The sequence below is a fragment of the Anser brachyrhynchus genome, assembly GCF_964034855.1.
Source record: "Anser brachyrhynchus genome assembly, chromosome: 20".
NCBI lineage: Eukaryota > Metazoa > Chordata > Aves > Anseriformes > Anatidae > Anser > Anser brachyrhynchus.
In genome coordinates, this window is record NC_137713.1 from 2,090,574 (window position 1) to 2,106,679 (window position 16,106).

Sequence of the window (16,106 nt, forward strand, 5' to 3'; positions counted from 1 at the left end):
TGAGGGGGAAGAGTGCCATCTACTGAGTGACCATCGCTTTGTTCGGTGACAGGTTGTGCTCAGAGGCTGCTCATCCAGCACTCCTAATGCTCTTAACTTCAGGAGACCTAGCTAGTTCATAACTTGGCACGGTGCATTTGTCAGTGGTTTGGCTTTATTTGCGAGCGAGAAAAAACATCTCTGTATTATTTCTTTTGTTCTAGGGGGGCATGCCCTTGGGTCCGATGCCGGCAGCTGGAATGCCTTACATGGGCCAGGCTTCTTTCCTGGGAATGCGCCCGGCAGCCCCACAGTACACCCCTGACATGCAGAAGCAGTTTGCAGAGGAACAACAGTAAGTGACACTTTATTTACTCTTGGGAAATTCTTCTTTTTTTAAGAGGGAGATGTAGTCTGGAAGTATAATCGACACTGCAAAAATATGAACGGTAATTTCTCTAGAAAAGAAGTCCATTTAGGGCTGTAGAATATTTTTGGCTGTCATACAATTCAGAGGATAGGTGGAAATGTGTGCACCAAGCCATCTGAATTTGAGACAGAAGTGGAAAAACTGAGCGGAAGCTTGACGTGGAAATTGTAATGAAATTATTTTTTGATTTTTTTTTTAATTATTTTGCTTCAGAAAGAGGTTTGAGCATCAGCAGAAGTTCTTAGAAGAAGAACGAAAACGGCGCCAGTTTGAAGAGCAGAAGCAGAAGTTGAGGCTCCTGAGCAGTGTGAAACCTAAGGTATGGCCTAAATAGTAACTGCAATGTTCACTTCTTCAGTTGTTTTTTTTTTTTTTTTAATGGCTTTTGTGGGGTGTTCTTTTTTGGCTGGCAAGCAAGCAAGTGGGGAACTTGCATGAGACATCAGATTAGATCTTTGAAAGCATCTGGAATATTCAGTCCTTATGCTGTTTGTATAATGTAAACAAAAGCTGGTGCTGAAAATAAAATCAACATTTGAAAAAATAAATTTAAACCAACCTTGTTTGTAACATTTGGGAACAGACCGAGGTTTCTAAAACAGAGAGTGTTTGGTGGCTTGTTAACTTTGTCCAAAGTTTTTAACGCTTCCAGTGAGCTCAAAGGCTTGTATCTGCAAGACTCCAAATAGTCGAGTGAGGTCTATGTATTGTTCCTGTACATAAAGCACATGTCTAAAACTGAGCAATGCTGTTATTGTGTAGTCTGCAAAATACATGCTTCCTAAATATGGGAGTTGATGTTAATATGCTTCAAGTAGGTGTTGCGGGAGGAAGAAAAGTTTAATCTAACAGCAGGCATTGCTAAATTTTGTACTGAACAAGTGTGGACGTTGAAAGAAAACTGAGTTATGCTCTGAATTTTTCAAAACGTGTTCTGTCGTGTTTCAGGCAGGTGAAAAAAGCAGGGATGATGCATTGGAAGCCATTAAAGGAAATCTAGATGGTTTTTCTAGAGATGCTAAGATGCACCCAACACCAGCATCACATCCAAAAAAGCCAGGTTTGTCATTTTTCTTATCTTCCAACTGAAAATAAAACTCATATTTGAAATCTTCAGCAGGAGGAACTAATTGAAAGAAGTATTTATTTGGTGGTGTAAAGTGAATATATTAATGTTTTGTAAAATAACGTGTCATCCTAGCAACTGTTAACTCACTTAGGTTATCAGGGTAAAATATTAGATTTCAGCTTTTATTAGAAGACTTGATAATCTTCAAAAGAGTGTAATATGTAACGATTAATGTGAAATATCATGGGAATTGGTAATGGCTGTTCAGACCAGTGATAGTAACTTTCTTTATCTTTCCAGTATAACTGATATAATTGAGTTCTTGTCTATTAAAAGCATTAATTAATGTTTTGCAGAGTGCTTTTGAAGCTGAGAAATGCCATATAAGTGTTAAGAATGATCAAAACATTGTATAAAAACTTCAAAGTACTGTAATAGTTCTTGTGTACCATTGCCTTGGCATGGTCAAACTGAAGCCTTCGGTATTCTCTCTTCTCAGTAATTAGTACTTCTTAATAATTATTACTGAAAATTTCCTGAGGGTTATAATACAGCTTGCTCTGTGCCTGAAATGAAGCTCATGTAGACAAGTTTTCTCCCGTGTAAAATCTTTCTTTGCTGTGGATTTACTCTTTGATAATTCTGAAGTTACAAGTGTTTTCTGACATTTTCCCGTTGTTTGTTGATTTGCCCACCCTCTATCAGTTCTGTTAAAATGGGTAAACAATGAAGGGATTGAGCAGAAAACTGTCTAAATGAATACACATTTCTTTTGTATCTCTCGATACATTTTGAGTTTCTGAGGATGTCCAATTTGAAATATTACCTCTTGATTTATTCTGATCCAGTCTGTTTAAACCAAATAGAATACTTTCATAGCCAGTGTTAAGAATCAAGTTTCAATCCAAGTGTTTACATTGTAAAAATCTGGGAGAGAAGATGCACGGTTGGAAGTGGCTGCTCAGTTTTACCTTATGTGTTATGCTGACAATAATCGCTGTTCTCATCTCTGTCAAGTTGCCATTTCTTCTCACCCATTTGCTGTGAATAGCTAGTATTTGCCATTTTTCCTACCCTTCCACTTAAAAACCTTCTTCCTCATCACTTTGCATTGTGTTCATTGCATTTTACAGATCATCCCACATCATCCCATTCTGCTGTATCTGTTTCCCACTCTGCTTTTCTCGATGATGAAGAATTTAGTGACTTTATACAAGGGCCTGTTGAAATCCCCAAATTGGTGCCTCAGCCTGCCTCTCAGCCTTTTCAGCCTTTCCATTCTGGTACTGAGGCTGGGCAACTGCTTTCAGAAAAGGCTGTGGGTCAGCCTCTCCCTCCAGCCCAGACTCCAGTGTTATCCATCCTGCATGGTACAATTGGGCAGGTTCCTTATTTTCCTACCTCTGCATCTTCACCCAATATCCATAAAACAGGTAACTCGGAAGTATTTTTTTTTTATATCACCTTCTGTCTTAGAGCTACGGAGAGTCTTTACTTATTTTTTTCTGTTTGTCTGAAAAATATATGTATAGGCAATTAAGTAGAAACCTGCTGATCCACGGGGAAAGATGATTTGAGTCCCCTTCCTGCTTCCCTTAGAACTGCACTGTAAAAACAAGTCATGTGTGGATACAAAGATGGTTAAATATGCATCTGGCTGATCTTAAGTGAATTAAGTCTTGTGTACTAGTGTCATCTTAAGTACATGCAGTAGAAGAGTTGAAATGGTGGTATAAAAAATAACTTATGCTGATGTGGAACACTTATGTGCTTCCTCTCCTGGAGGCTAAGTGGATGTTGGTAAGATTAATGTGAAGAATTCTGCTTATGTAAATATTGGACCTGAGCCTTAAATCGTGCTTTAGCTACCAATGCACAGATGATTATGCAACGGTATTCCTAATACAGAAAATAGTTTAACCTATTCCCAACTTGTTGCTTTTTGTTAGCTGAATTTGTTGTGTGTACATGGTAAATGAAAAGCAGAATCAGACCATGGAAGTGTTTGAACAGGGTGGTGCTATTTATTGTTCTGAGATGGGGCAGGTGTTCTTCTTCATCATTTGTCAGTGGTACCAATAACACTTTTTGTTTGGAGGTGTGGAATTACAGTCTGGGTGGTTAATAACAAAATATAAATAATTCCTCCTGCTGTTTATTCAGGCTCTTCCTTGGAGGAGAAAGTCTTAGATAATGGCTCAAATGAATCTGAACAAGAGCAAACCAAACTTAAAACATCTGAAGTTGGGCACAAAGCCTCAGCTGCGAGACAAGTTCGCCCCAGTCTAGCCATCAATGACTGGGATGCTGTAGGTGGACGCGAAAGTGGTAGCACTGCTGCAGAGGCGCACAAGGCTTCAGAACAAAACATAGCAGTTGAAGAGTGTGGTGAGCAAATGAAACATTTGACAGAACTTAATAAGACGCTGCTTGAACGCTAACACTCTGTACACTAATTCTAAGACCAATCCTGCATAATTTTGCTCTGAACGCCTGCTTGAATAATGTCAGGGCCTCCTGCTCTATGCTAAAAGTAACAACTGTGATTTTGCTTTGAACTTTTCCACGTGAGTTTACTGCTGTGATCACTTTTAACACGTTTGTTTAATCAGGTCCTCTGTTTTACAGTGTTCTGTCCTCTTCCTTGGAGAATTAGAAATGTTATGTTTTTATTTAAAGATGGTCAATGTCATGGTTATTTTCCACCTTTTAAATTTGAAAGGATAAAATCTTGTTAGCTTAAAGCTCTTAGCTCACCTATATTTATTTCCCAAACAATTTGTCATTCATATGTATTACGTTTAAAACTATCCGTGTTTTAGAGATCAACATTTCAAAAGCTGGACCAGCTTTATTTCCAGCTTCGATTTTATTAAAGCTGACTATTAAATGTTTGGTTTTGTTTTATTTCAATCAAAATAAATGCAAGGTATCTGGTACACCTTGGTAAGTGCTCTGGTGTTGTATTCAAGGGTTACATGAAATCTGAGCTCAAGCGTAGCCAAGTATGATAAAAATAAATGTAGCCCTTTTTGTCATCTCACTTTACTGGAGGGTGAGAGGAGACAGAGAAGAGAGAGAGAGCTTCTGGTGTGTAGATAATTGAATTAGGCACTTTTTCGAGCAATTATTTTTTGCCTAAAGGTACCATGACTTTTTATTAATAATCTTGTATGTTCCTCTTCTCAGTCACTGGGTATGTTGCTTTCAAGTATTTTCTTATCCAATGGGTTTGTTTGTTTTAATACTGGATGAAATTAAATTGCTTGAATAGACATTTTTAATAATGGAGGGGCTTTTTAATACACAGTAAATTGTTAAAGGTGACTTTGAAGAATACACAGAATGAAATAGGAGCTGTTCATTTATTCATAGTTCAGTCAATTGCATTGTTTTTGCACAAATCCAATACAATCGGAGAGCAACAATAGTTAAGAATACGTCTAAATATTGTTAAGGGTATTTTGAAAGATGAGCTCAAGTACTTTGTGAGGAACAGAAGTTCAGTGGTTAAGTGATAATGCTGAAAAATGGCAGACCTTTAGCCATCTGGATATTATCAACGTTTTGAATAAGACTCGCTTATCTATCAACTAAATATGACAGAATTCCTTTTCATTTCTCATTATTTGATTTTTGGGGGCTGAATTTTATCAGAGATTCAAGGTTGAGAAGCAAGAATTGGTCGGATGCATAAATGTCAGTGGAAGAGTGGTTAAAGCTGAATAATAATGAGATTGGAGAAAATAGCAAATTTCTTTTCCTTGGGTGGAGAAATGGAAGGAATTGATTGTTAAAATGTACTTGGAGTTACAGGATGATTAGAAATTAGATTGCAGGCAGGAGACAATCCATGTGGAAGACGAGGAGGTGCACTGGGAAAGAGTGAGTAGAAAAGACCATGAAATCCAAAACGATTCAGAGTTTCTCGTGTTCCATACAAAATGAGCACAAAATCTGCTCAGGAGGAGCTAGGTGGGAAGTAAATGTGAGACCAAGGGGAAGAGTTAATGTAGTGGAGAAGGAAGTAATCAGTTCACAGGGACCGAGTAGTGGCAGGTCACACGGAAGTTCATAGCAGTGAAGGCAGCTCTTGCCTTCTGGTTCTGAAGAGTAGGAGCAAGGAGGCAATGGGTATGTTTTGGGAACACGGGAAAAGACCTTGCTGAGATTCAGTATAGTGGGGAAACCCACAGGCAGCCTACTAAGGATTTTCTGGAGGAACGTTGTGAATGGTTCTTATGCTTCTGGAAGGTATTAATTTAGTTTTTCCACAAATAGTCCTAATAGTATGCAGCTGATGGGAAGATTAGTTTGATATTGCTCGGCGGCTGTTAAGCAATTTTAAGAGACAGCGAGACTTGAGCTTCTGTACAACTGGAAATTTGGCAAATGAGGAGCTCCTTATTTCATTGTGTATAGAACTGTATTCTTGCTGTTACCCCCAAATCATTCTAATTGTTATGTTGAAATATGTATTTCGGCAGTAGCTGTTTTTCCTCTGAGCACAGCGATTCCTATCTGAAATCTTTGCCTGAAAAGCTAAATGATACTGCCAAACCATGATCTAGTCTCAAAGACCTTTATACTCTGAATTTGTGCATCTTAATACAGCTGTGTCTTTCTTTTTCTTTCTAAATGGAATATGTTTAGGAGTTGGAGTATTCCCTTCACAGGACCCAATTCAGCAAATGTTGCCTCCTTGGATTTACAACGATAGTTTGGTCCCAGGTAAACATGAAAATGGGCATTTAACTGAGTGGGCAATGTAAGGTGTGAATGTTTTAGTGAGCTTACGTTACTGTTTATTGGTTTGAAGCATTTTTCTTCAGTCATCAAATGAATCCTGTGTTTCTGATATGTTACATTTATGGTGGCTTTATCTGCATTTGAAAAAAGGATTTTCTTCAAGCACATTAAATGTTTAACCTAAAATTTCTAATGAAAGCAGATTATGTTAGAGGTTGCTGTTGCTAATAAGGCTGCTTTCATGGGCAGTCTGTTTTTGGCATCTCTTTTAATTGAGGAGGCCCATTTCCTAAGGCTGTTTATCTTATATATGCAAATTACTATAGCATTTCATTTTCTGTTTACCATGCTAATATTGATTACACTGAGATTTAAATACATAAAACTGTTATAAATATCTTTTTATATGGATTATCCTGCAATTTTATTAAAGAAACATGTTTTGTAATAAAGTGCTAAATGTATTTTGTATAAAGTATTTCTTCTTTGCTTGTTTTAAACTTGTGCATAAAGATCTTCCAATAACACTCTTAGATGAAAAGTGATGATGGCATACAACATGAGAATGTTGTTGCCTTACCTTACACTTTTGAATGTTATTAATTTGATGTAATGTTGAGTTTGAGGTAAAGTAGAAATGCAGTCTTAAACTTGCTTGAAAACAGCACTTGTCACTGCCTAATGATGACTCCCTCTTAACAGAGTTGTATAAGAAAATTTTAGAAACCACTTTGACTCCTGCTGGAATAGATACAGCTAAGCTGTATCCCATCCTGATGTCATCTGGATTGCCCAGAGAGACTCTAGGACAAATATGGGCTTTAGCCAACCGCACCACCCCTGGGAAGCTCACGAAAGAAGAGCTGTACTCTGTCCTGGCTATGATAGCAGTAACACAGGTACGTCTAAGGCTTTGGGGATAGTGCGAAAAGGTAATTCACTTCACTAATCTGTCATAGACTGATTGCATGCTAGCACAAATGGATGGTGTACCACACCTGTAAAAAATAAAACGCTACTTTGCTGAAGTCCAGAGGAGAAGCTCCCCTTGTAACTTCAGCAGGACTGTAATTTTAGCCCTTGCTTGCTGCCTCTCTCCTGAACCAGTGGAGTGTGAATTTTAGTCTTCCATTCTTTGTCAGCATAGTATCATCTCTTACCATTTATTTCTAAATACCAGCCTTGTATGAAAACTAAGAGAAAAGTATCTTGAGCAATGAAAATCTCGTGGGAGTGGACTATATAGCACATGCCAAGTTCAGCATGGCTTTGCTTGCCTGTGCATGCTAGATTGATTTCCTAAAAGCTGAACAAGAATGCTGTCAAATGTCTCTGCTCACCCAGGTGGGTATCATTGCCCTCGGTGTAACTCCAGCAGTCAGGGTGTTGAATAGGGTTCATTTTGTTTATATAGGCTCTCGGTCACATTTTTGTGTTTCAGAAGATTTAACTGAAGCTGGAACAGAACCCTGCTCTTCCATGGTTTCAATAGTACAAGCTAGAAATGGGAGTGAGAATGCAATATGCCTCTTTGCTGATGTGTACTATACAGTAGCCTTTGCTTTTCTGCCTTTGCAGAGAGGAATACCTGCAGTGAGTCCTGATGTGTTAAACCAGTTTCCAGCTGCCCCTGTCCCCACTTTAACTGGATTTCCAATGTCGCTGCCTGCCACAGTAAGCCAGCAGCCTCTGATGCCCTCTGGACCACCTGTCTCCATGCCTCTTAGCATTGGACCAGCTGTGATAGGAATGAACATAACAGCACCAGCGGGTGGAGCTGCAGCACAGCCTTCGGGAGCTTTCATGCCATCCTACCCGCCAAGTCAGGTTAGAGCTCTGTCTGTTGTGTGGCAAATACTGTCCTGGAAAGAGAATTAGCCTGAATGTTTCAAAGCTTCGTAATGACAATAGGCTTTAAGTAAGCAGGAAAAAAAAAAAAAGAAAAAGAAAAAAAAAAACAAGAGGAAGCTGGAATCTAGAATGTGGCATCTAAAAATGTGAAGTCATGCCACTGTGAATGTCCTTTTGTTCTTTCCATTTCTTTCTAGTGGCATTATAAGAGGTACAACTTCCTCCATTAAAAACTAATTGAATTGAAAGAGTATTTCAGTTGTAGTTAGGATTTTGTAATGCACAAAAAATGAAATTTTAGGTTAAACTACGCAACGGAATCTGTTAGATTACAGAATAGTTAGAAATAAGAGTTTTTGGGAGAAGCTGCAAACTATAAAAACTAAAACCCTCTTTTTTTTTTTTACAACATTGTAAATCATGTTGAGATCAATTTTGCTGTTTTGCAAATATGGTTCATCTTTTTGGTGGTTTTGCTCTATGTATCTATTGATTTAAGTTATTGACTGATTTAAATTATTAGTAGTTATCCTATATTAAAATATTACATGGCTGTGATCAATAATACATTTAATGTGAAGGGAATAGAGTTCCTTACTCAGCTGTTCTGCATGCATACTATCTGTAATCCTGTACACCGTGTATGTGTTGAGTGGGTGAGGTGCAGGTGAGGTGGAAATACTGACCATACTAATTTTGCTTACTGATGTTGAAAGGGTTGTGGTTTTGTTGATTTTTTTTTTTAAAGTGTACCATATTACTGATCTGCTTTCATGTTATATGACAATTTGGAGAGACGAGAGTATATCAATCTGCATGTTATTTGTAACGCAGGTAGTAAAACCAGAAGATGATGACTTCCAAGAGTTTCAAGATGCTTCAAAGTCTGGCTCACTAGATGAAACTTTCACTGATTTCCAAGGGGATGGAGCTGGCTCCTCCAAAGCAACCAGTTCACAGCATCGGAGCAGGTAGCAGATCTTTTGATTTCCACCCCTTCAGTATTTTAGAATTCTTTTAAGAAATGAAGTGCTTTCCTCTTTTGTGGGTAGCTTTCTAGCCTGTAATTTTCTTCTGTCACATGACTTCTACTCTGACAATTTCTCCTGGAGGTTGTTACAACTACAATTAGGCTTTCTGAATCAAAAATGACATTTGATGTGCCATAGGTGGTTGGCCATTCTTTACCATTCCAGTCACCATGCTGAGGTAAATTGCATATACAGGGTGTGGGGATAGGTTTTCAAGTGTTTACACTATTGCACAGGCAATTGAAAGTTACTTCATACTGTGCATTCAGGCAAAAATCTTACATAAAGCTATTCAGAAAAAAATACACAAGGACGGGGGGGTTCTGCATTTAGTGTTGTGTGCTTCCATTAATAGCTTGACCCAATGTTTGTTGGAGTTAACAGAAACCGTTTGCTGACATCAAGGTCTTTCTTCAGGCCCTGGATATGGACCTTGGAACTCTTGCAAAAAGCATGACATTGTACTCTTAAATGGCTGAGAACTTCAGTGGACAGGGTTTTTGTTATTTCTATCATTTCTCTGGCTAGCATGTAAATTGTTGATAGCTGAATATAAATCTGAATTGAAATCTTATGTAGACTTAAGCAATCTTGGCTCTTCATCTGGGAGACAGCCAAAATGTAATTCTGGCTCAGGCAGATTTTGTACAATAAAATATGCATGCTTGCTGCCTTTGAGAGTTTAAAATTAATCTTCCGAAGTTCTGTGATCACAAAATTACAAAGTGTTTACTTCCACTGCATGTGGCAAAGTTTTGTGTAGCTCCCACGTGTCTAATTGTAGACATACAAATTTTCCACGTACTGAACTGTCTCTTCGTAGTTGCAAATAGAACTAGTGCTTTCCAGGTAAGTAGCGATTACCGGTTGCTTCCTCAGCAGTGACATCAGCTGGGGATACTAAAACAGATCGTTCAGTTACACTGTGCCTAATGACATTCCATGTAAGGAAGTTAATTTTGCTGATGTCAATCACTAATGCCACGTGTAGTTGAAGGTGCTCTATTTTAAGTATATCTTAATTTGTGTTAGACGTCATTTTGCAATTAAAGCCGTTCTGTTAGTGAAAGTTTTAGCAGAAACGCTGTTTTTAAATTCCACAGTGGGAAGTAGGGGATCATAAGGAAGAAAAAAGGTGTTTCATTGCAGCAGTTCTCTTTATTCTGTTGTAAAAGCATTCGTTTTTGAACAAAATGTTACAATGAGCTATAATCTAATTGCTTATGGAGCTTTATTTTAAAAAAAAGCCATCTGTAGAGTACAGATGATTAACCATTACATTTGCCAAGACTGCATATGTAATAGCCTGTTTTGCAGTGATGTGAAATTTAATTAAATTACCATAAGCTATATTTTTTTTGACGCTGCTCTGTCTGCAAGCATCACAGACCATCATTAGCACATGTGTGCAAGTGGTAGGTCTGTATGTTGCTTGTAGGCTGCTGATAAGGAGATTTAAATGGCTCTGGAAAGATTCTTGCTTCAGGCCAAAGAATGCCATAGAAATTCATTCACGTTTTCAATGTGTATAGGATTGAATGACATAAACTAGAGGTAAAATGCATCATTCATATGTAAAGGATGTTGTTCTGTAGAGCTGCCAAGGTCTGATAAGAAGGCTTGTGTGGAGGGCAAGCAAAGCTCTCACAGAGCATCTTCTAAATCTTTCAGCAATTGCTAACATGACATTAGGTTATTATGGCAGTTTTACTATATAAAGTGTGTTTATGTGCAAAAAGATTTTCTTATGTAACTATGGAATAATCCTGATGTTGCTGAATAGATGGTTACCTAAATGTGCTGATTTGCACTGACAGGAATTCAAAATTCTCTTTTACTTCCCTTTGAACAGTGGTTCTGCTTTATTCTCTTAATTTTGTGATATGTAATAAAATATAATCAAAAGTTGATAAGCTGAAAGCAGGGAGCTAGAAAAACTTCATGCAGTTTTGACTCCACTATAGCTATCAGAGAGAACAGTCCTTACACTGCCTTGGACACAGTGATAAACGAAACATCAGTGATTCTTGGGGGATGTCTATCCTCTCGTAGGCTAAGAGTTCCTGTGGTGGAAAGTTTTGTAGTTTTTTGCTCATGCTTTGTTACAAATCAAAATCAATCAAGGTGAAAATTGACTTCTGGCCTACACAAATACAGTTAGGTGAGATAAAGTGCAAATTCTTCCATCAGTTACCCAACAGCAACTACCTGCCTACATGCTCTTCTTCTTGATAGATATGAGGTAGTTTCCATAATGTTCTTGATTAAGAGCTTTGTAGGGTACAAGCTTAAGTTCAGTGATCCAAGCTGTAGTCATAAGAGGCTCCTTTAAATAAAACCTGGAACCATATATTTCGTATGGATAAATTAAAGAACTTTGCTTTTATCTCTTTTGTTTTTAGTGTTCCTTCTTTACTAATGCCACTCCCAGGTAATAAGACACTCTCATCAACTGATAAGTATGCTGTGTTTAAAGGAATTGCAGCTGAGAAGCCTGAAAGTACAGCTACTTTTGGAGGTAAAAGGAAAAATATGCAACTACTCTGAACAACGTATTGCGATGTTTCATATATCTAGTTTCTGGCATTTATTAAAATTTAATGTAAAAAGTCAGAGTAATTATGCCAATGTAAAATTTATGATACAAGTTCATAATAACTTTATGCAAATTTCTTTTCTCACATTCACTAGATTGTGGGGACAAGTATAGTGCTTTCCGTGAATTAGAACAACCATCAGAGACCAAATACGTAGGTAAGCAGTATGTATTTTTGGAGATGCTTTAACATATTTTCATGATTTTTTTTTTGTGGTTCTCTATGAACTGTAGAATTTCCATTGATAGGATTCCAGAATAATGGTCCTTCTGCTCCTCTAAACAACTCGACAGGAAGTATCAATGTACTCTCGGAACAGTCTGGAAACTGTTTCTAGAAAATTGGCATCTTTTTTGGATGTTTCTGAGGCTTATTTTAAAACAACATCATAGTTGGAATTCGTCTTTTTTAAGTAAGGAATCGCATATTCTTAGAAGGCTGTAGAGTCCAGATGCTTCTGGACAAAATTGCAACTTTTTTCTGTAGTTAGGGCAGAATTTAAACTTTTCACGGTCTTTGCTCAAGAATAAATATTGTCACTTGTTTTTAAATTTGTGTTTAATTGTTTTTTCTTGATTGGGAAAAGTAAAACCTAGATGGCATGTGAGATGCAATATCTGTGTAATTACAAAAGCAGTCTCTCCTTAAGCCTTTTCCAGAATGATCTGTGCATAACTCATTTATGAAATATAAGAGTTAATCTTAAATTCAACTAACTTTCTTACATTGTCAGTAGACAGATCAGAAGATAAATGCATTACAAATTTAACCTGACTTCCGCAGATACATCTTACCCAGCATTTTGTCTTGTTATTAGTAAACAATTTTAGATTCTAGGATAAAATTGCTTACTCTAGTTCATTCCGACTCCATATTTTTCAAAGATGGGATTCTTTTTTTCAGACACTGAGTTTTTGAAACTCTTGTGATGTTTTGTGAGGTTCTCATATTCAATACTTTTCCAGAATTAAATGTATGCAATGAAATAATATTTTATCTCTTTTTGTATATGTCCTAAAAATATATATAAAAAAAATTACTTTATTTGCCTGCTATCCAGGTCTGACCATTCTTAACCCTTTCACCAGCTTACATTTCTAATGGAAAAGTTTGCAATCCATCAGTAAGTGTAGTTTGCTGTGATGTTTCATTTTTTGATGAATGGATAGCAATTTCACAAATATTTGTAGTGTTGTTGGGCCGAGTGAATTGGTTTGGAGGGAAGGGAGAATGGAATAATGTCAGGTATAGTCATGGTCTTCTATTACCCTTGTAAGGAGCAGTCTTTTAAACCTTGGTTAAACTAATTTAAGGAATGACACTGGGATAGCTTGAGAATTAAAGGGTAATGGTGTATTTCTAAACTTGAACAAAATTTGTTGGATGCTTGTGATAAAATATGCATAAATACTTTGAAATAACAAATGATCTATATAAATATATGCTGGTGAATGGGTTAAACAACTCAAGATTTGTCATGTTATTTTTCATGTGCAAAAGAAACAAAAAAGAAAAACAAAGACATAAATAGGAAGAAAGCTCTAAAGTTACTACACCAAAATATTTAATGTAAATTCAGTGAAAACATTGTTACCAAATATTTAAATAGGTTTAAATTATTGCAGCACAACCTTACATTCAGTATATAGTTTCTGGGTATTTCCACTTTTTATGATTAATTATGCTGACATTCGTGTGAAAGTCCATCTCTAAGCTTCCTACTAAAACTGTAAGCACTCACAGCAGAAGCTAGAAGATGCTTGAGTTACTGCATTTACTGAAGTTCTGATCGCTTAACAATACTGTACGTTAGGTGAACCTGACAGGAGGAAAAAATGATAGATTAAAATGAGAGCTTAAAAATGTTCTAAAACTACCTATTAGGATGACAGCCTTGCATTCTGTTTTGCTTGTGGCTCACCTCTTCCACCCTTAGGGTTCCCCCTTACGAACAATTGGATCGGTTTGTTTGGCTGGCTGTCTTCTTTTAAGCGAGCTTAAACTTTCAGAAGTTGAGTTGGTCCCTCCTCCGTTCCCCTTCCAGTTTATAAGCCAGGCTGCTTTTGTCTCAGCGTTCTGCTGACATCCCATGAAGACACTGCATTTGTGCAGTATGTCAAAGGGAGGGGGACAGAGTTGCTTCTGTAAGAAAACAAATGCTATATTGGTATAAGTGAAATTCAAGATCGTTTGTTGCCTGGCAAATGTGAGAAGGATGAAGTGGGGAAAAAGCCTTATTCAGGAGCTGAGTGAGACAGCTGATCACCTTTTGAATCTGTTGGTCAAGGTGTGTTTTTATATTAACTCGTTGTAAAGGGAATTTAATATAACTTTGAGGCTATTTGAAAGACTTTTTTTTTTTTTTTCCTGGAATGACTGTTAGAATTGCTGACCCTGAAACTTGTGTGGTTTATACAAGTTGAGTTTGCAGTTCCACGTGCATCCCGAGGTCTTAATTTAAATAGTTTGCATAAAATCTTTCTGACATTGCATGAAATAATTTGCTTGCTTGCATGGTATGGATATGATGTATTTGTTGTCACTGCAGTATCTTACTACTGTGTCGTTTTTCATTGTTTTTCCGTCAGGAGATAACCTTGCAGAATTCAAGTCTGCAGGAACTGATGATGGCTTCACAGATTTTAAAACCGCCGACAGTATCCCGCCATTAGAGCCACCTACAAAAGACAAAACTTTCCCTACATCCTTCCCTTCTTTACCCATTCAGTCAAAACAGCAAACACAAGCTAAGCCCTCTTTGAATCTAGCAGACTTGGATCTTTTTTCCTCTACTGGAGAAAACAAGCAGCTCTCCTTTCCACCTGCGTTTAATGCGTCGAAATCGTCCTCCTTTCCTCCACCACCACCTCCATCTACCACTGCCCAGCCAGCACCTAGCAAAAGTTCGAGCTTAGCTGATGAGTTTGGGGAGTTCAACCTTTTTGGGGAATTTTCTAATTGCGCATCGGCCAGTGGACAAGATGACTTCGCAGATTTTATGGCTTTCAACAATAGCAGTGGGTTTTCTGAACAAAAACCAGACGACAAATACAATGCACTTAAACTAGAGGCCAGCCCTGTTCCTCAGCCCGGCTCATCTGCCAGCACGGTGAAGAGTGGGCAGAATTCAGCCACCACTGCTACGCCCACCAAATACGACATCTTCAAACAGCTTTCTCTGGAAGGCTCTGGAGCAGGCTTTGAGGAGGGGAAGGACAACACGCTTTCCTCAGCGAAGAGCGACGATGATTTTGCTGACTTTCACTCTAACAAGTTTTCTTCCACGTGCAGCAGCACAGATAAGTCCCTGGTGGACAAAGTCGCAGCTTTCAAGCAGGCCAAAGAAGACTCTGCTTCGGTGAAGTCTCTGGATCTCCCGTCTATTGGCGGCAGCAGTGTTGGCAAGGAGGATTCTGAAGATGCGTTGTCTGTTCAGTTTGACATGAAACTGGCTGATGTGGGAGGAGATCTTAAGCATGTCATGTCTGATAGCTCTTTGGATTTGCCAACAGTTAGTGGCCAGCATCCACCAGCAGCAGGTGAGGAATTGGTTAGATTGCTCTGGTAACGTAGGTGGTGGAGGTTTCAGTGTTCTTCTGCGTGCTAAATTACAGAATAATGCACTGGTCTTTCAGTAGTGAAAGGCTTCTAACTCCGTGCACCTGCTAACCAACAGCCCCTTAAAAGGGCAGTATTTATTTTTTTGTCTTAGGTGACTAGAGATTGAGCAGTTTGAACTCAATTCCAGTTTATTTTTGAGATTTGACAACATCGTATTACTGGTACCTGTTAGCAATTGTCACTTAAGGGGTTTGAGTGGAAAATTTTCTAATGCAAACGATGTCATTCCATTTGTATTAACAAGATGAATGGCAGAGAGTCTCACTTTAATTTCTTGGTTTCAACAAAGCATTTGACTCGGGGACTTAACCCACTCTGTGCTGCTAAAAGGGTAGGCAGAACACTCATTTGTGCTGTTAATGAAAAGCTGTCTAATCAATAACACTAGTATATTCCCGTTACGGGGGGGCTTAATTAGCGTAGCCAGTATTTTGCAGGACTACAGGTATTGTGTACACTTTTTAGAGTTAATACCCTCATTGGAATAATTGTGCAAAGGGTCTGTAAACGCGACTACCATGATTGATAGCTTTTGGACCTAAATTTAAAACCATGGGACTTTTTATTTTATCCTTATCAGGCCTTCACCTTCTTTAATTTCCCTTTATGAAAGTACTCCTGAGAGAATGAATTAACTATCTCCAATCTGATTGCATATCATAAAGTAAATTTCCCAAGTGTCCTGCTTTTTCTTTTCATATGTACATAGGAAGATAAGATGTAGTTAAATGTTCTGTGGCCTTCAATAATATGGGAACCATTACTGTGTTCTAGGGACA

The 16,106-nt window shown here is 37.9% G+C and overlaps 1 protein-coding gene across 9 annotated transcripts in view; it reads left to right on the plus strand.

Moving 5' to 3' along the window:
• The window catches only part of SYNRG (synergin gamma), a 44,593-nt gene that overhangs the window by 9,023 nt on the left and 19,464 nt on the right, over positions 1–16,106 (plus strand). For 5 of the 9 annotated variants that reach the window (XM_080563533.1, XM_080563532.1, XM_080563534.1 and 2 more), the window contains exons 4-15: positions 204–334; positions 623–728; positions 1,358–1,469; positions 2,612–2,911; positions 3,642–3,866; positions 6,132–6,209; positions 6,930–7,126; positions 7,806–8,054; positions 8,913–9,049; positions 11,512–11,627; positions 11,801–11,863; positions 14,295–15,245. In XM_080563533.1, the coding sequence (XP_080419659.1) occupies positions 204–334; positions 623–728; positions 1,358–1,469; positions 2,612–2,911; positions 3,642–3,866; positions 6,132–6,209; positions 6,930–7,126; positions 7,806–8,054; positions 8,913–9,049; positions 11,512–11,627; positions 11,801–11,863; positions 14,295–15,245 (2,665 nt within the window). The remainder of the gene's footprint in view (positions 1–203; positions 335–622; positions 729–1,357; positions 1,470–2,611; positions 2,912–3,641; positions 3,867–6,131; positions 6,210–6,929; positions 7,127–7,805; positions 8,055–8,912; positions 9,050–11,511; positions 11,628–11,800; positions 11,864–14,294; positions 15,246–16,106) is intronic. The other 4 variants (XM_080563539.1, XM_080563540.1, XM_080563538.1 and 1 more) reach the window with 3 other exon arrangements.